General features: G+C 45.0%; 1 protein-coding gene across 1 annotated transcript; it reads left to right on the forward strand.

The window, feature by feature from the left end:
- Nucleotides 1-51: 51 nt before the first annotated feature.
- LOC146009314 (uncharacterized) lies at nt 52-17,266 on the forward strand. Its single transcript, XM_083149560.1, has 2 exons — nt 52-178; nt 13,088-17,266. The coding sequence occupies exon 2, from the start codon at nt 14,102-14,104 to the stop codon at nt 16,514-16,516; it is 2,415 nt and encodes an 804-aa protein (XP_083005686.1). The 5' UTR covers nt 52-178; nt 13,088-14,101; the 3' UTR covers nt 16,517-17,266.
- The last annotated feature ends 3,083 nt before the right edge of the window (nt 17,267-20,349 follow it).

Here is a 20,349-nt window from a genome sequence, read left to right on the forward strand (position 1 = left end):
AGTAAGATAAAAGAATTTACAGTGAAAGGCCAAAAATATCCTATAAGAGACTTCATCACCTGCAATACAAGAAATCTGGTATATGCCTTAGAATGCAATTGTGGATTAGTATATGTAGGCAAGACCACGAGATGTTTGAAAGTCCGCCTAGCGGAACATATATATAACATCAAAAAAGGTTTTGAAAATCACAGTGTCTGCACACTTCAAAAAGGTACATGGCTCGAATCCCGGGTGTATTAAAACTTTTTGGGGGATCCAGACCATCAGTCCTAGCTGGCGCTACAACAATATAGCTTCCAGACTAGCAAGGACTGAAATGGAATGGATATACAAATTACATACCTTAGTGCCACTGGGCTTAAACAGTGAGTTTGAGCTCAAGTGGTTTTTGTAGCCATGCACCTTTTTATCCTAAAATAGTCTATGTTTCTACTTTCCTCTTTATAATGGATTTATATATGTTTTTTCTTCCTCTTAAACATATATATTTCACCTTTTAACTAAATTATTATATGTATCAATGTTGCACATTATATCGATATTTTAGAATTGTGTTGTATAAATAGAATGAATTCTTTTATATGTGTAACTGATACGTTTTTTTATGTATATATTTTTTATACATCCTCAAAATATGGACTGCACCCCGTGAGCTGATTGGACTCATGCCCCGTTATTTGTGATATACCATCTAAACTGGACTCCACCAATGATGGATTGAATACGAACTGTGTCATAAGTAATGGTGGTGCGTTCCGGAAGAAAGAAAAATTTGCGTTCCACAGCCAGGAAACTGACGGAGGGACATGTACGTGACGCCCGTGACGTCACTTCCGGCTACTGAGACCGGAGCGCGGCTTCCGGGAGATCGGAGCTGCCACAGCTGACGGAAATCTGTTAATTGTATGGGGGGGGTATAAGAAGGCCCCGTCCGATGGTGTCCACTACGCTTCTGAGGAAGAGCACACTAGCCCGAAAGCGCGCTTAAGCTGAGGGAACACCACCGAACGGATCCTGTTCCTGAGGCCACAAGAGAGGGGCTGCATTATCCAACATCCACCGCTGGTCGGTTGCTTGAAGGACCTGCATGTTCCAGGGCACAGTTCCGGGATCCTGTCACCCTGAGGGTTTTTTTCTGCTTGATTTTATCTACAACATGTGAGTGTATCTAATAAAGTGTTAATTTGTACTTTTGAAAAAACGTCTCTGCACTATATATACCTCTAATCAAGTCCACAGGGACATTTCATGTGACAGATTGGAGAGGATGGAAAAGACCTTTTGATATGCCTACAATATGCCTACAATATCTATCTGAAATGTGAGTGCATTGAATACAACCTCAAACCAGCATCTTGTTTCAGACAATATTGCACTATGGTCTTTTTTCCTTTGAGTTTCTTTTAGATCACAGAGACTCTAACGAATATACCTTAGCACATTGTGTAAGTGTTATGTATATGTAAACTCGCCAGTGGATATACACAAAATTGTTGTAAGAAATTTGCCTTTGCAATTGAACCAGAATAAGGGCCAAGGTGTGTGAATTTAGTACTTTTATATTCAATTCACTGCATGAGGCAGATGTGGAGTCAATAAATGGCATTAGACAATGTTTGGAATGACAGCTACACCATACTGTATAAACATGTTTATTCGTGCACATAGCATCACAGAGCATTGTCTCCACCGTGGGACTGCACTTGTGCATAGTTATAAATGAGTTTACACTCAAATATGGAAGGGTGCACTCAGTAACCTCACAATAATTTTCATGTAACCAATGAGAGGCTCCATCACTGATAGAAACAGAAGAAATAAAAAAGTAGGGGAATGATGCAGGTGAGGGGTGGAGTGGGGGAATGTCTGCACAATCACGTCACTGCTAACCCACTCATGCTCCACAATTCAAACAGATTACAGGCATTGTGGTATAGGGGGAGGGTCACAATGATGCAATTCACCCTTGTGGGGGATTGTTTGCCCCTGTTGGGAGTTAGGGCTACACACAGGTGGTGTTGGCCAGGGAACTTGCTCACTCTCCTGGGAGTCTGACAACACCACTCAGCCATTCTGGCAGAGTAGGCAAATATGAAGAGCAGGCAGTGTGGCATAATTTGTAAGGGGCATTATTACTGTGTGGGGCATAATATGGTACCACTGGCATTACTGTGTGGGGCATAACTGTGGGGGTATAATATGATGTAAGAGCTATTGCTGTGTGCCGCATAATATAGTGCAACTGGAATTACGGTATGTGGCATAATGTGTAATGGGCATCACGGTGTGTGGCATAATGTGTAAATGGCACAAGGATTGTATTCTGCATGCTGGCTAATATTTGGGGGTGCAGGATGATAAACTGGGGTGCAAGGTAGTCTTTTCCCACAAGGCCACACCCTTGCAGCAAGGATATTTTTGGTGTCCCCCCCCCACAACAATATGATCAGTTCCTAAGTGCCTTGTTACAGGCTTGGTTCAAAAAATGACAGTTGGGAGCTGACTGGCTGGTACTTTATAACTATCACGCTCCACTTTATTACTTGTTAAGGTTTAATACATTTGACCCAATAGGAGGAGGTGCCCGGATATTAAGGACCTTATTCAGGACCGTTAGCTTTATACCCTTCGTTTGCACTGCGTACGGTCTGTTCGCTGGGTGCACTCACCCAGGACAGCGTGCGGGGGGCGGAGAGAGGCGTGGGGTGGCAGGCAGTCCATTAGCATATGGGAATGGCGAGCATTTAATTGGCATTCCCATGAGAACGCTGGCCATTGTCATGCTAATGAGACTGTGACGCGGGTACGGGCATCTGACATCACTGGATGGTGATTCCTTCAGAAGGTGTACGCATATGTAAGGTTGCTCAGAGCATAGGCGTGCACATTCCACATCATTCCAAGGTGGCTGACCATCGCATGATGTGGGTGTTACCCCGCAGGCTGCAAATGGATGTTTATGTAAAACATCCATACGCAGCCAGTGCGAACTTATGCGCCATAGTGAGTCTTGCAAATGGCGGGCCAGCGTACCACCATTCACATGGCGGGGTTAGGTTGTCTCACAAGGATGCGAATTTGCATCCGAGCAAATGAACCAGAATAACCCCCTAAGAGAGTGAGTGTGTGTGTGTGTGTGTGTGTGTGTGTGTATGAGATTGCTGTTGGGCAGCTGCAATTATTATTAGACTTTTTTTCTTTTTTGTGGCCCGCGGAAGTGTCTGAATGAAAGGTTACTGAATAGAAGAATCCATATAGTTTGAGCTTTCTGAGAGAAGAAGTGATGAAAGCGGCCACTGGAGGGCGGAAATTAGGAGCAAGAGTCCCCCCCCTGTATGGAGCTGCAAACCACCTACCCCCCCTTGGAACGACTTGGCACCCGGCATTACCACCCCGACCCCCACTCCGGCAATGTGGCACCCCGCGCCACAGCACACACACACACCCCCGGTGGAGCGGGCCACCACATCACCCCCCCCATGCAAAGCACCGACCCGCACCGCAACACCTCACGGCTGCATCAGACCCCCCTTGATGGATCGGGTGAGCGCCAGGACACCCACCCCCCCCCCCCGCCTGAGGCACTGCGGTGCCTTCCACCGGCCCTGACAAAGCCAGCACTGAACAGGAAGCTGACAGAGAATAGACGACACACGCAGACACCTGGAGAAGCAGGTAGTCACCGACTGTAATATATCACACCTGATAGTCAGGGAACTGTATATTTGCAGTGCAGGAACTCGATCAGCTGGCATAGAATTTCCTCTGTGCGGTGGTTTTCTTAGTATTGTGTCAGCTATGGCAGCGGGTTACACCTCCCTGACGATTATTTATCATACCTGCCAACACAAGACATCAGTGTGCTGAGCGCTGAGCTCTGCTTCAGCCGTGGCCCGGCTCTGGCTGCCCAGTACTGGCTCCTCCCCCTGGCGGTGTATGGCATGACCTTGTAAGGTCATGCTGCACACAGCCGGGGGTAGGGCCGGGAAGTGGCTGATATAGTGCTCATTTAAGAGAAAAAAATGGGCCTTCTATAGGTGCACCACACAGTGACATTTCTTCCTGTCCAGAACCATGTATGATATAATGCTCAGCGGCGCTGCTCGGCACAGGGACATTCAGAGGTGGGGGGTTTTCAGTGCGCGCTCTAAGAAAAAAAAAACCTGCCCAGTGGGGAGCGCTACCGGGGGAAAAAAAAAACGTCATAGAGTGCAAAAATAATTCAACACCATTTAATAACCTCAGGTACTCTCAGGGCCCACATGGTCCTGTTGTCACTTTGTTGGGGTCCAGGATGGGTTCTGCTTTTTTATACACTTATCCCAGTTTGCTATCTCCCGTATACTGGGAGTTGGCATTTCTGATTGGATCGCACATTTCTTAGGTGCGTGTATTAATGCAGCGTCAACCGGCAGGTGCACTGGCGCATTCATTACTCACTGACACATTTTAAAATGGAGGTGGAGCTAATGATTTCACTTGTGATTCTGCGAAGAGACCTGCAAAACATGACTTTGAGAACCTGTACATTAGTGTGACGTCAGTTTCAGGATACAAACTTGCTCTTAAAACTGGTGACCAAATACAGTAGGTCTGATTATTGGATCAATCAATAACTTTTCTGTCCCAAAATAACACTACGTACCAATCTATGCAGTGATTTGGCCAAAACGGACTATAACTTTTCTCTAGAAAATCCACCTCCTGACGTGGTGGGGTAATGCTATAATAAGTATTAGCTAATACACGTTATAATCATAGTTCGTGCTGCGTGGCTATAGCCGGGATTGGATTAAGGACCGGCCACTATATCACAGGAGAAATTCTCTATAGGAAACACAGGACTTGATGCTTGGTATAGGTTGGATCTGAACCTGGCACCAAATGGGTTAAAAGTTTTGCCTCTGGCCAACCCAAGCTCCTCCTCCTCCTATACCCTGCCTCCGCCAGACAATTTTTACATTTGGTTCAGCAGGAGCAGCACTTTTTTTTTATATATATATATAAATATATATATAATATATATGGGATGCCTTATTTTCTTTAGCCTTTTTTCTTTATTTTACTTTGGGTTTGCAGCGGTGGGTGTCCTGGGTGGGTTCTGCATTTTCACTGCTTCCCCAATACTCCTGCCTGCAGCATCACCACTGGGTGAATGACCTCAGCCGGGATCCTCTCCAGCAGGGACCCACAGCCGCGGCCGGACGAAGGTAAGCGGCTGCAGATCACGGCCACCAGCTCCGGTGCGGGTTGCTCGCTCCCCCGCTAGACCACCAGGGTTTTTAGGTGACTAAGATGCAGCGGTGGGGATTTCCAGCAGGTGATCAGTTTCCCTGGAGGCTCCAGAGTCAGCAGGGGGAGGCAAGCTCACTTATACCCCTTTCACACAGAAAATGAAATACCCGGGTGAAGCAGTTCCACCCGTGAATTTCGTTAGATACACGGGTCCTTTTTCTGTGTGAAAGGGCACACCCGTGTCATAAATCCCGTGTCTCTGACCCTGGAATTGACCAGGGTTGAGGACACAGGATTTAGGACCCATGTTGACCCTTTCACACAGAAGAAATACTTGTGTTATTCAGCAAATTAACGGGTAGAAATTTTCAACCCGGTAATTTGTTCTTCTGTGTGAAGGGGGTCAGGCTGCTCCCAGAAAAATGACACACCATTTGAAATTCCGTATATTTGCCTGGATTTTCAGACTTTTCTGTCTGAAAGGGGTATGAAGCTGGGTCCAACCCTGGAAACTCCCGTGTTCAAAGACCAGGGTCCGACCAGGGATTTTGGTGTAAAAGGGGTATTAGAGATGGGTCGGTCGTGAATGAAAGGGTCTAATATGGTACGAGCCTTGGGTTCAAGCCCGATATAGGACATATTAGGGTTGTATGTATTTTTTAATTATTTTTATGTGTGTTTATTTTATTCCAAATGTGTGTGGATAAATACATAAGTGAGGGGATCTCCCTCTGGATTGTCTTTTTGATTTTTTTCTTTTATTTATTTTTTTCACTATTATTATCATCCAAGACAAGCCAGTCTCACTTGTGTTTAGAATGAATACAAAAACAAAGTCACTGGGCGTGTGCGCTGAAGCAGCCTATGGTGGGTCCACACTGGAGAATAGTGACCCTAACACCATGAAATTGGCATAGAAGAGAAAGTAGAATGTCCCCTCCACTGGCGCTTGATAGGATAATACCTTCCTTTAGATCGAGGTACGATCCTCTTCTCCCAATTAAACGATAACAAAGGTATATGAATAAATACCGTACATCCCTCTTAGTATAACAAAGTTCCTCTTCTCCGCCTCTGTACATTCAATTTCTGTGCCTGTTACCCGATGTGGTGGAGAACATGGATGAACAATCCAGTCCTTATAGGTCGCAAAAAGGATGATGGTGATCCCGGGTTTCACCGTCAAACAACACCGCAGCAGGCACAGAGTCCACACAATCCAGACACGCTATCCAAGATGAAGTCCCAGTTCCAAGCGCTTTCGACCTCCACTGAGGTCTTTTTCAAGGAGAATGCTGGGAATCCCTAGGTTCCGGGTATAAATACAGAGCTCCTCCAATCAGATTCACATAACAGAATAATGTACACTCCCCTAAACCATTGAGAGCCGTATCCTCAGTCCAGAGGGGTAGGGGATGAGTTCAGAGAGGCCGCATGTACGGAAGCATGCGGCACCAGCCGCGACTTCCGGTCCGCGATACTACACTTCCGGTCAAGTATGCTGAGCACGCGGCCCGGCGTGTGACATAATATCCGGTAGGTAGTTTCTGATATCCGGAGTTGGATCCAACTGGACTGAGGATACGGCTCTCAATGGTTTAGGAGAGTGTACGTTATGTGAATCTGATTGGAGGAGCTCTGTATTTATACCCGGAACCTAGGGATTCCCAGCATTCTCCTTGAAAAAGACCTCAGTGGAGGTCGAAAGCGCTTGGAGCTGGGACTTCATCTTGGATAGCGTGTCTGGATTGTGTGGACTCTGTGCCTGCTGCGGTGTTGTTTGACGGTGAAACCTGGGATCACCATCATTCTTTTTGCGATCTATGAGGACTGGATTGTTCATCCATGTTCTCCACCACATCGGGTAACAGGCCATTCTACCACTCACCTATTCCTTTTTTATCTGTGTCATTTCTGTATTGCATGTCGTTTTATTAAATGGTTTTACACTATTTTGCCATTTTCTGAATCTCTTTCTGGGGCAAGTTCACATCACTCACAGACCACTTAAGAAAAAGAGGGACTCAATTTGGTGGCACAGAAATTGAATGTACAGAGGCGGAGAAGAGGAACTTTGTTATACTAAGAGGGATGTACGGTATTTATTCATATACCTTTGTTATCGTTTAATTGGGCGAAGAGGATCGTACCTCTATCTAAAGGGAGATATTATCCTATCAAGCGCCAGTGAAGGGGACATTCTACTTTCTCTTCACTTGTGTTTATATCCACACACATATGGAATAAAATAAACCCTAACCCACGGCTCATGCACCACCATACTTTAAATATTGGACTTGCTTTTTTTCCCATGTCTATATAAACTCAACTCAACAGATACCAAAATACAGGCTTGCCGGCAGCAGATGAGTGCGCTACACCCCCTGCCTCAGCATCACTGTCAGTACATACGCTCCTCGGCTGTAAGCTGCCGCTAATGGCCGGTCCACACAGCCGGGTCCCGCACCTATAGCAACAGCTGCCATCACAGCCGAGTCCACACAGCCGGGACTCGCGCCTTACGGCAAGCTGGTGACACAACAGCCGGGGCCAGAAGTTTAGATGGTGTGAATGGACACAATCATGTCCATTATTAACTTCTAGCAGAGCATCACTGTCAGCGCCTCCAGCGCGGGGGCCGGGACTCGAACCTACGACGCACAGCAAGCCTGGGCTGTCCAGACGCTTGACTAACGGCACGCGCCACCGTGCCAGCCAACCCACAGGACGTCTCAGTGTAACAGGAAGCTACACTGCAATGACGTCATTCACGCTGTGCTGCCCTGCTGCTGCCTGTCAGAGTCAAGCTCCGGCTGGGCTAGGTAGATGTCACTGCCGACGTCAAACGTCCAATAGAACCCTCTGTCTCACTCGCTTCTGTCCGTTTACCCAATGAGAGCGTGCAAATCCACCATCAATTTATATCCGCCTGCGTGATTGGTCACCTCCCCACGCTGTCAGTGTAATGACGTTCGGTGATGCTGGAAAGGTGTTGTCCTGTTCCGGGGCACTGATTGGCTCTCCGAGTCTCCGCCCCCGGTATTTAGCAGTGAAGGTGAAGGTGACGGCCGCAGTCAGTGTATCTCAGTGCCGGGTGTCTGATAGCAGTATACTCCGCCATGGCCGCCCCGTCCATCTTCCAAGACGTCCCTATGGCGCCCCCGGTGGCCGTGTTCAAGCTCACCGCGGACTTTCGTGAGGACAGCGACCCAGCCAAGGTCAACCTGGGAGTGGGAGGTGAGTGTGTGCCGAGGAGGGCGTGTAGAGGCTGTGGGACCGCAAGTCCCAGCGTGCTACACTGGCAGGGTATGCTGGGACATGTAGTTCTGCAGTGGCCTCTTAGGCATCAGCCAGTCCTGACATTTACAAGCCTGCTATATAATACATAGGTACTATATCTATCTATATATCTCTATCCCTGTATAGGGAGGTGCATACTGTATCTGCAGGTGCTGTGGAGGTTTATACCATTACTGCCACTCAATGCCTTTGTCCTTGGGTGCCCTCGAGCACTATTGGGCAAACAAGTTGGTGCCAAAATCTTACAGAGATGTGTTGTGCTAATGTCATGCCCTCCCCATACATACTTCATGTTTGGGACCTTTAGTACACGTTAGTCCCTAGGTTGGCTAGTGGGTGATCCAGCGATGTGGCAGATCCTATGTGATGTATACTCTAAGAGGGATGGTCATCCAATTGTGGCAGGGAAACAGCAACGCCATTGCAAGTGGGTATGGGTGAAAACCGGACCAACACAAAACCTCCGGACCGCCGGACCGGACATCAAACTCTGCATTTTGTAGCTGTCCGGGGGTGTCCTGTCCGGGGGGGCTGCCTGTCACACCTGTCACAAGGTAGAGGAGGGGGGTAGAATAAAGCCTCCCTGTATGGTCCGGGCATGTAGCAAAAACCGGATGGTCCGGACCACCCGGGGAGGCTGTAATCTCCCCTCCCCCATGTCCTTGGTGATAGCTATCACAGGGACCCCCCCGGACAAGACACCCTTGGACAGGACACCCCCCGGACCGGACCCTACAAGCTCCGGACTGCAGATTTTGATGTCCTGTCCGGCAGTCCGGGGTTTAGTCCGGTCCGGTTTTTACATAGTCCCATTGCAAGTTAGCCATTGATGGTGGTTACATGGTGTGAATGCACAATCAATGTTTGCAGTATTCCCCGTGTTTATTCATTTGACAATCTCCAGTTCCCACTGGGTCCCAGGCAGGTTCTAGCAGGTAATGGATGGGCCAGCTCTGCTTGTCTGACCTAGGTTATAGGGATGCTGGGACATTTGGTAAGCTGAGGATTGACGTCAAAAGATTGTGTAACTACTGATAAATATCCCTGCATGGTAGAAAAAGCACCAGTCTGTCCATGATCTGTTTATAGATTAGGGTACAATACATGCCGCACTTTGTCCTTGGCAAATGATTGAGTTTGCGTGTTGATCCCTCATTGGGTGGGGAGATTGCCAGGTCAGGAAGGGCATAAGATGGAATTTCTACTGAAACCTAGAAAATAATGTGCCAGGAAAGGCACTGATGGGGCAGAGAGCAGCTGCGGGTTACAGACTTGCAGTTTGGCTGATCTAGTCACAAGTAAACTATTTTGCTGACAGCACATCTATTGTCTGACTGTCGGAAGGGAGGACGTGTGCACTGTGTCTGCAGAGCACTCTGAATGTCATTGTCTGGCCTATGGGGTGCATCGAAAGAGAGGGTTCAGCTTGTTCTGTTCAGTGACAAACTGACGCTGGCTGTTGCAAACTGTAGAATTAATTTAGAGTTTGCTGTGCATCCGCCACTGGCTCAATCTGAGATCATAGCTGAAGGCTACATCTGCTCCAGATCTGGGTCATCCACTGTTCTTCCTGTCTTAAGGACAATAAACCTCTGAGCGTCTGATGCTCCCACCATTCCATTTACCTTAAACAGAGTAAGCAACCCCACCCTTAAAGCCTCCCCCCCTCCCTTTTCCCCTTTACCTGGAATAACCAAACTGAGTCATTTATTTTGGCGAATTGAGGTCACATTTATTTTATCAGATAACAATTATCATCCTACTCTCCTAGGTGGCAAAGATAGCACTGCGGTCCACCAGCCCTCCAACGTAACTGAATCAAGCCGCCCGGGGGGGGGGACCCCTTCTCGCAACTGAAACCTGTAACCGCCCGGGGTCCCCCAATTGCCCCCTCCGACGCCAGGCCTTGGATCTTGCACCCCCTCTTCTGGGGTGCCTCCGTTTCCTGGTGCCAAACTTTGGCTGGCCCGCAGTACTTCCGCCAACGCTAGGTTCCTAGAACCATAGCCCGCCACCTCACCGTGACCTTCCCTCGCCCTATCAAACTAAAACCTACATGATAACCATCACATGAACTACATGAACTGAAATGCTTCCCCACCGTATCTCACCCTTGGACCCCATTCCGGGATTCCCCATTTTCCTCCTGCAAAGAAAACAGACCACTGGAGACCTCTGTTCCTGTAGGGTATTGTGAATACCTCCCTGGGCATCGCTGCCTTAACAAGTTCTTTGCATCCGCTTGGCCATTTTTAAATGCCTCCCAATTTCACTGGGGTAATGGCCTTACTTAAACCGCTGATCTCCTTCTGACTTTTCTCCAGGGAAACCGCCTGCCCTTCCACTGCATTCTTTTGCTGGGTGCTCCTTCCCACATTGAGAGCATGCGTGCATGAACCTGCAATTCTGACCTCTTGTGCACTGGGCGCGGTTGTACGCAAAGCATTTGCCACTTGCCTTCCCTTGAAAACTAGGCCTCCCCGCCCCATTCCCCTGCTCGCTGGACTGCTCCTCTTCCTTGGGTTGTCACATCCAGCCACATTTCTACATCTTTCTCTCCTAATGTAAGCACCTTCCGGCCACTGTGCTTCCTGCGGAAGGCTTCGTCGTAAGCCCTCCATGTGTTTGCCTTGCTGTTTTCCACCATGTCATGTATCATGTTCACGTATATCAGCACATTCATGTTCTCCTTCGGCCTGGTCTTGAGATAACACGCTGCAAATTTGTACATCCCACTTAGCCATCTGTTGTACGTTTTATATTCTGCCTCAGCCGCTGGCCCCTTGTTAGCAGCCAGCTCACATGCTTTCTTTGTCTCCTTTGTAATGGCGAAGATGTCCACGTACTTCCCAGTTTTTATGTCCTTTGACACTGCGCTACGCACCCCCCTGTTAATGGTTGTGGATGCACATGTAAGAGATTCCCATTCCTCTGACTCCTTGCCCTTGGTTTTCTTACTTTTCTTCCTGCTGTCCTTTTCCCTCTTCCTCATCTTTCTAAGCATTTTAAAGAGTTTGGCCTGTCCTGGGTTGGCTGCCTCTGCCTCACTATCAATGTCTCCTGTATCGGAATCAGAGTCTGATGACCCTGCATTTGACTCACCACTGCTCTCGGCCGCTCCTGTGCTGTCTTGACCATTCTCCGGGGAAGTGCTTGCCGCCACTGCCTCTGGTATCCGTCTTGCACTTGTTGCCGTGATGTTGCCTACTGCCCCTTGCTCGCCGGTAGGTATCGTGCTTGAGCTTGCTGGCGTGGTGTTGCTATCCATTATATTGCTTGGCTGACCTTGGGGCGGGCAATTGATGGTTGTAGATTCTTCCTGTCGTGAGTGCCCATTGGCTTGCTGTGTCCCTTGATGCTGTGGTGGTGCTGTTTGCCAAGAATGTCCGAGTTGGGGGTAGTGCCACTGGGTTGGCATTGAGGGATAAGCCCCATGGCTAGTGGCCGCCTGCCTAAAACTGTGCTCGAACCCCTGTTGCCCTTGGGGTTGATAACCTGCGTATTGCGCGGGTGCTATGGATGAGTTTTGGTGCCGTGAGGGTACAGGGTTGAACTCTGAGGGGGTGGTCTGTGGCCAGGCGTTTGCGGCCGTGCTACCGGGTGCCTCTGCGCTTGTTTGCCAACGTCTCTACACTTTATACTATTATTAAAGAGGAAAAAGGTATAGAGGCGGTATAATATTTTCTCAATCAAACCTCACATTCAGAGGATTTGAAAAACTTTATTTTGGACAGTATAAAGTTCATCTTAAGGAATAATTATTTCTACTTTAACGGGTGCTACTACATTCAGCGGGTTGGAACAGCTATGGGCACCAGGTTTGCCCCCAGCTATGCAAACCTCTTTATGTCATATTGGGAACTGCAGACCGTATGGCATGGAGGGGAGCTGGGGGCAGGCCTGGTGCTATGGCGTCGATTTATCGACGATATACTGTTCCTGTGGGACGGAGATACCAATGAATTAAATTCCTTCTGTGAAAAACTTAATGTTAACAACTGTGATATAAAGCTAACATTCTGTAAAAGCAAAGAACAAATATGCTTTCTGGATTTGAGCCTATACATTAAAGAAAACCTCCTACATACCAAAATCTATAGGAAACCCACTGACTCCAATAGTCTTGTTGAAAAATCGAGTCAGCACCACGAGAATTGGCTGAATGGTATACCCTACAGCCAATTCTTGAGGGTGAAAAGGAGTTGTACAGAACAATCTGTTTATCAAGAACAAATAGACCAAATGAGCTCCAGGTTCCTAGAAAAAGGTTATAATGTAGATCAGATAGAGGAAGCTCAAAGGAAAGTTGATGTTATTGAAAGAACTTCCTTACTATCTGGAACTAAACCACCTAAAAAAGCAGATGATAGACTTCAATGGTCATTTATTAGTAAATACCATTGTCAGCATAAAGAAGTCAAACATATTTGCAAGAAAAACTGGCCTATTATTCAGAAGGTACCAGTTTTGGGCCCTAACTTACCCAATCATCCTGGCTTTATCATCCATGTCCCGCCTAGCGGAACATATATATATAACATCAAAAAAGGTTTTGAAAATCACACGGTGTCTGCACACTTCAAAAAGGTACATGGCTCGAATCCCGGGTGTATTAAAACTTTTTGGGGGATCCAGACCATCAGTCCTAGCTGGCGCTACAACAATATAGCTTCCAGACTAGCAAGGACTGAAATGGAATGGATATACAAATTACATACCTTGTTTAACAGTGAGTTTGAGCTCAAGTGGTTTTTGTAGCCATGCACCTTTTTTATCCTAAAATAGTCTATGTTTCTACTTTCCTCTTTATAATGGATTTATATATGTTTTTTTTTCTTCCTTTTAAACATATATATTTCACCTTTTAACTAAATTATTATATGTATCAATGTTGCACATTATATCGATATTTTAGAATTGTGTTGTATAAATAGAATGAATTCTTGTAACTGATATGTTTTTTATGTATATATTTTTTATACATCCTCAAAATATGGACTGCACCCCGTGAGCTGATTGGACTCATGCCCCGTTATTTGTGATATACCATCTAAACTGGACTCCACCAATGATGGATTGAATACGAACTGTGTCATAAGTAATGGTGGTGCGTTCCGGAAGAAAGAAAAATTTGCGTTCCACAGCCAGGAAACTGACGGAGGGACATGTACGTGACGTCACTTCCGGCTACTGAGACCGGAGCGCGGCTTCCGGGAGATCGGAGCTGCCACAGCTGACGGAAATCTGTTAATTGTATGGGGGGGGGGTATAAACGAGATTATGCCTCAGGTCAAATTTTCAAATGGAGACGCACTGACAGACCTAGAGAGAAGAATTATAATTCACAATATAGTTCTTCAGAAGCTGAATTGTCTGATGTAGAAGACACGCAGAATACACCTTTTAGAAATGCTATGTCTTTTTTAGAGATAGGCCCTGGAGCAACCAGAGGCAGATACAGAAAACCAACAAACGAACGAGGAGGAGCAAGAAGAAGAGGAAGAGACCCACGTCAGTGGAGAACCGAAACACCATCACGCCAGTCACCACGCTTTCATCACACATGAACTCTGCGGATGATAACCTGAGAATAATCAACCTCTCAGATCACCCTCTAAATGAAGCTCATAAATCTCTTCTTGCCAAGGGGCTATCTTTCTCTCCCATTAACTCCTTTAACCGTTTTCAATGGGAAAAGGACTTAAAAATGTTTGGAAGGAAACTTTTGTTACACAAAATGTATAACAGCAAGACTGACATCAGTCATACTAATGTTACACCTATTACAGAATCCTTGGAACTGGCTTTGTCAGCAGAAGAATTGGAGGCCATCGATGCCCTACAGGAACTGGCACTAGGGAGCACTACCACATGCCCACCAGAAACAAGACGACTGGACCTTTGCAAAAAGAGATCTAGCTTTATGCCTCAGGACAATATCAGTCCAAATGTCAAAGTGTTTATGGACATGGTGGGTAGAGATATGGATAACCTGGAGAAATCTAAAAACCAGCACCATCATACAGCTAAGGATAATCTTACCAAGGAAGAAAGGACTGCTTTGCAGGAGATCAACGGTTGGGAGGATGTTGTCCTTAAGCCCTCCGACAAGGGCGGTAACATCATCATCTGGCCCATGGAAATGTACCTCGGAGAGGCTAATAAACAATTACAAGACAAAACATGCTATAAAAAACTTTTTAGCAACCCCACCAACGACTTCCTTGAAATCTACAATAAGATCCTTAGCAAATACAAACAATCAGGCACCATCACTGACAAAGAGATTTCTTTCTTACAGATCCATCACCCAAAAGTACCCACCTTTTACCTTTTGCCAAAGGTACATAAACACCTTACCAAACCTCCAGGGAGGCCTATAGTTTCGGGCATTGGTGGTCTTCTAGAACCTGCCAGCCAATTCATTGACAAGTACTTAAGACATCATGTTTATAGCCTACCATCTTATCTTCAAGATACAGCTGATGTACTCCGCAAAATCGATGGAATTTTCCTAGCATCGGAACATTACATCGTAACCATGGATGTCGAATCCCTGTACACCAGTATCCGGCATCAAGACGGACTACACGCTGTACAATCCTTTTTGGAGACAGAGGGTCACAATGACTTTCACACTTTTTTACTTGACCTTTTGGGCTTCGTTCTTGGTAAGAACTATTTTACATTCAACGACTCCTTCTTCCTGCAGATCCGAGGAACAGCGATGGGCGCGGCTTGCGCGCCCACGTATGCCAACCTGTTCCTCGGATCATGGGAGAGGGAATGTGTCTTCTGTGATGCCAATGATATCTATACTGACCTCATTACAGGTTGGTATAGATATATTGATGACATCCTCATGCTTTGGCACGGTGGTCTGGAGGAACTCAAAACATTCATCGATATCCTCAATACCAACGACCTTAATATCAAACTCACATATGAGTACAGCCAACATGAAGCCAGTTTCCTGGATCTCACCCTGTACAAGGCACAAGATGGAGCATTGAAGACCAAGTTGTACAGAAAACAAACCTCTACTAATAGTCTTCTTCATCATGAGAGCTCCCATTTTCCTCCAACCATAAAGAACTTGCCAAAAGGGGAATTTCTGCGACTTCGCAGAAACTGTACCGACACCCAAACATATGACAGCAAAAGTCAAGAGCTGACCAACAGACTGCTCAATCGAGGTTACAGCAAGAGATGTATCAAGAATGCAAAACACCATGCTCGCACACTTGATAGACAAACCTTGATTTTCCCACAAAACCGGACCAAGGAACTTCAGCAACCCATACGTTTCATTAGCAATTTTTGTAATGAATGGCAGGAGCTCCAGAAAATTCTCTTGAAACATTGGCCTATTCTCCTCAATGATGACACACTAATGAAGGCACTGGGTGATCGTCCGAACTTCAGCTGGCGCAGAGCACCCAATCTGCGAGATAAACTAGTTCAAAGCCATCTTTCAAAGCACAAAAAACCTGCACCACCTAAAGCAATCGGCACCTATCCCTGTGGCCATTGCAAAGCCTGTGAGTTCCTAGACAAAAGGATTCATGTGACGGATAGATTTGATAAACAGATCAAAATTTCTCATTACTTTAACTGTGAAACTAAAAATCTGGTCTACTGCCTCGAATGTCAATGCAACCTTAGATATGTCGGCATGACCACACGCTCCCTCAAACAGAGATTGTTGGAGCATGTGGGTAATATCCGCAATGCCAGCACAGACCTCAACAAATTCAAAAAACTGACATCTGTGGCTCGTCACTTTCATAAATATCATGGAGGATCACCCAAAAATCTGAAGGCCTTCGGATTAGAACAGTTACATCTAGGCATCAGAGGAGGGGACGCCACTAGGGAACTCTTAAAGAAAGAAAGCAGCTGGACATTTAAACTGAACTCAGTGACCCCGATGGGCCTAAATGAATTCATTAATTATGGAGTCTTTTTGGGAGAATAACTCCAAACCCCAATAACAGCTTCCCCCCTATCAAGGCATATATTCACTTTGGTATACATCAATATATATCTGCTCGCTGCTTTACCAACAAGCGAATTCTTGGGCACAATTGAACTACCAACAATGGAGTCCTTTTGGGTGATCTATTTCACACCTAAAACAGCATTCCCCCTTTTTTAGACTACTTCATCACTATATATATTATTCCATATTCTCCTACTGCTCCATTATTGCTCCATTACTAACCTATCTCTTCCTTTAGAATTCTATATATCTTATTTAGAACATACGACACCCAAAAATCATGTAGAATACCACATACATCTATTCCTAATCCCACACACCTGCTCATATTTACACACATATTATATACACTTCTTATACCACTTACACTAACACATTCTAAACATAAGCTTCTTACACTCATTCTTCACTTCTCCACATTACATTACAAATCCTTTTTCACATATTATCAAATATCCACCCAACTACCCACAATAGTTAGCACATAAGACACAGCCCACTTATGTCATCAACACACAACCTGCATCAATCTCATTTTTCACAATTTTTCTCACTATATATTTTTTCATTTTTTTCATTTTTTCCACTTTATATTTTTCTTATCACTTTTATCACCTTATACACTACCTCACACATACATATATTATTCTTCACATTTTTCCATCTCTCTATTTTTCTCCTTATCATTATTCCTTCTCCTCTACAGTTATTATTATTCTATCATCATTACCATTATTATTTTTATATTCTTATATATTTATATATATATATTTTTTATTATTATTTTTATTTCTTCTTAGTATTATTATTATCTATATTTTCATACTTATATTTTATATTTATCTTTTTTATTATTATTATCCTTAAGTTTTCTGTATTATTCTTCTCATCTACATTAGCATTAATAAAAATCCAGTGGATTAGCATCAAATATTTAATTTTAATTTTTATTTAAACTCTCTACCACTTATAACATCATCATTTGGCTTCAGGTGTATCTTAAAACCTTTGCAACCGTGTTTCCCTATGTCTCTAACCCCTCCCATCCCTCACCTGCCCCCACTGAGGATTGGCCAGCTATCATTTAAGTAAAGGGTGGCCAGGCACACCTGCATTCCGATTGAGAAAGCCTCTGGTGAAACGTACGTCTCGGACTGACTGGTTCCCGCTGTGCACAAGCGGGACCCCCTACCGCCTCACCTGCCTGCTACCCAGCACCTTTGTATGCCCACCTACTAACCCTGATAGCTCATGAAAGCGCAGACCAGCGGCTCTCTGTTAATTATACTGCCGCTCCCCACGACTGCATTGAGACAGGATATCCAGCGCTGGTCAGGGGACCCGGCGTCCACATTTCTACATTCTGATCATCTCTGCCGGCTCCCGCCTGAATACACAGTATCTAATTGTGGGACCCGGGCGCCTGGACACAAACGGTGACACACGCTCCCACTGCCGGTGCCTGGACATAAAGCGTTTTGCATCCTGTCACAGTGCCTGGACTCCGGCGCCTGGACAATACGGCGTTATACGCCTCAACTGCCGGTGTCTATATCTAAGACACCAGCCCTCTTCTACTGCTACAGCGGTCTCCATCTGGCTTGGATTTACCATATTGATCCCCCACCACGTGCAAAACGATCGCCTGCGGTCCAGTATCGTGAGTTTATCAGCCCTTAGCGGCAGCATACAAATATTCGCTATCTAATGCACTTAATTTGTCATAGTACTGCATGTGTATATGTACTTAGATCTGTGAGTGTATCAATCTATATCAGTAACTCTGTATCACTGTAGCGCGGCATACACACCAATCAACTAATATAGTACTGTACATTGAATGCTTAGATCTATGAGCGCTTTAGTTCACAACTGCATTTGTCAATGTTATATGTATCTAATAAGGAACCTTATTGTCAAAAGCATTATTATCAGTCTATACCAGTAACTCTGTATCACTGTAGCGCGGCATACACGCCAATTAACTAATATAGTACTGTACATTGAATGCTTAGATCTAAGAGCGCTTTGGTTCACAACTGCATTTGTCAATGTTATATGTCATTGAATGCTTAGATCTATGAGCGCTTTAGTTCACAACTGCATTTGTCAATGTTATATGTATTTAATAAGGAACCTTATTGTCAAAAGCATTATTAATATTTGAAAGTGTACCCATACAGTCATATGACTATATTTCCATATATTGTCGGGAGTATATCAGCCCATACTGACATGATTTACATACTTTAAAGTGTTATAGCTTTGTATACATTTTACATTTAGCTCTGTGAAGGCATTAGCTCACAGTAGCAATAAATCAGTGCCTGTCATTTAAACTGTTACAGTGTTACATATATTTTACATCTAGTTCTGTGAAGGCATTAGCTCACAGCAGCAATAAATCAGTGCCTGTCATTTAAACTGTTACAGTGTTGTATGCACTCAATTATAACCCAAAGAGTGTATCAACACAGCCACATGGCTGTACTATAACACACTCGCCCAAAAAATTTTTTTTACCTATTATCCATCCTAAACATTGCAGTACTATATGCAACTGAAAAAAGAATAAATCAAACAGCTTACCCATGATTATGAAAAAATCTTTTTGAACTTTAATACTGCTAAATATTATATAAAATCAGTATCTTCCACCACTCTTCTCCTTTTTTTCACTATTTTCTTGATTCCACTGCTCCCTGCACGATATCCCAGCAGCGTAAGTGGGATCCCTAGTGTTTATTTTTTCTGTTATGTCATTTTGGACAAAACAGGAGAAGATCTAGGCAACCGTGTTACTTCCAATCAGTGTGCAGACTACACTTTCTTCCACACCTCACCACCCAGGCAGTATCGCTCAACCTCTGTTCACTACAGTTATTTCTGTACACAGAGGACAGCAGCATACACCAGGGATAAAGTGAGGGAGTACTCTTTTATCTACCGCCTTTATCCATTCAGGGTTCTCTCATTTTCAGGGGACCCGAGACCCGACTCTGCACTGTCTATTGATAACAGAGCCAGGCAGGTCACCCCTGGAAACAGCAGAAACCATCTTACCTATATTCTGATACCTGTGACGCTCTTGGGGTCCGCTCAACTGTGCATTCACTGACATCTGTCACATGCACAGGCAGCAGCCACTCCTTTAGCAACCAACAACTCAGGTTTCTATAATACTACTCCATTTTTTTATCTACTGATACTTTGGTGGAATTCAGCAGTCAATTACTGTTCTAAACAGGGAGCACTATTGTTAAAGGCTAGCAGAGGCGTTCTCTTGTCTGATAGGATCACTCAAGAAGTATATTATATACTGCTATGTAAAGTTAGAGGCATTTTTCCTCTCTCAACCCACAGACATAGAGAAAAACCCAATTATCTATTATATTTCACTACTTTCTCTTATATAGAAATCGTCATAAGTGTTATCTGTTTGTCTTTGTCTTTTTTGTCCTCACCTGACCCAACTTTAGGGTCATGTTTTAACTAATAAAATTTAGTCTTAACAGTTCCATTACTTAGAAGGCTGTGCCCCACCCGGGAGACTTCTTAGATATCCTCCCTTGGATATCTTACTTTTCTTTAAAAACTTAATGTTAACAACTGTGATATAAAGCTAACATTCTGTAAAAGCAAAGAACAAATATGCTTTCTGGATTTGAGCCTATACATTAAAGAAAACCTCCTACATACCAAAATCTATAGGAAACCCACTGACTCCAATAGTCTTGTTGAAAAATCGAGTCAGCACCACGAGAATTGGCTGAATGGTATACCCTACAGCCAATTCTTGAGGGTGAAAA

Source organism: Crinia signifera, chromosome 6 (genome assembly GCF_055691185.1).
Source record: "Crinia signifera chromosome 6, ASM5569118v1, whole genome shotgun sequence".
Classification (NCBI taxonomy): domain Eukaryota; kingdom Metazoa; phylum Chordata; class Amphibia; order Anura; family Myobatrachidae; genus Crinia; species Crinia signifera.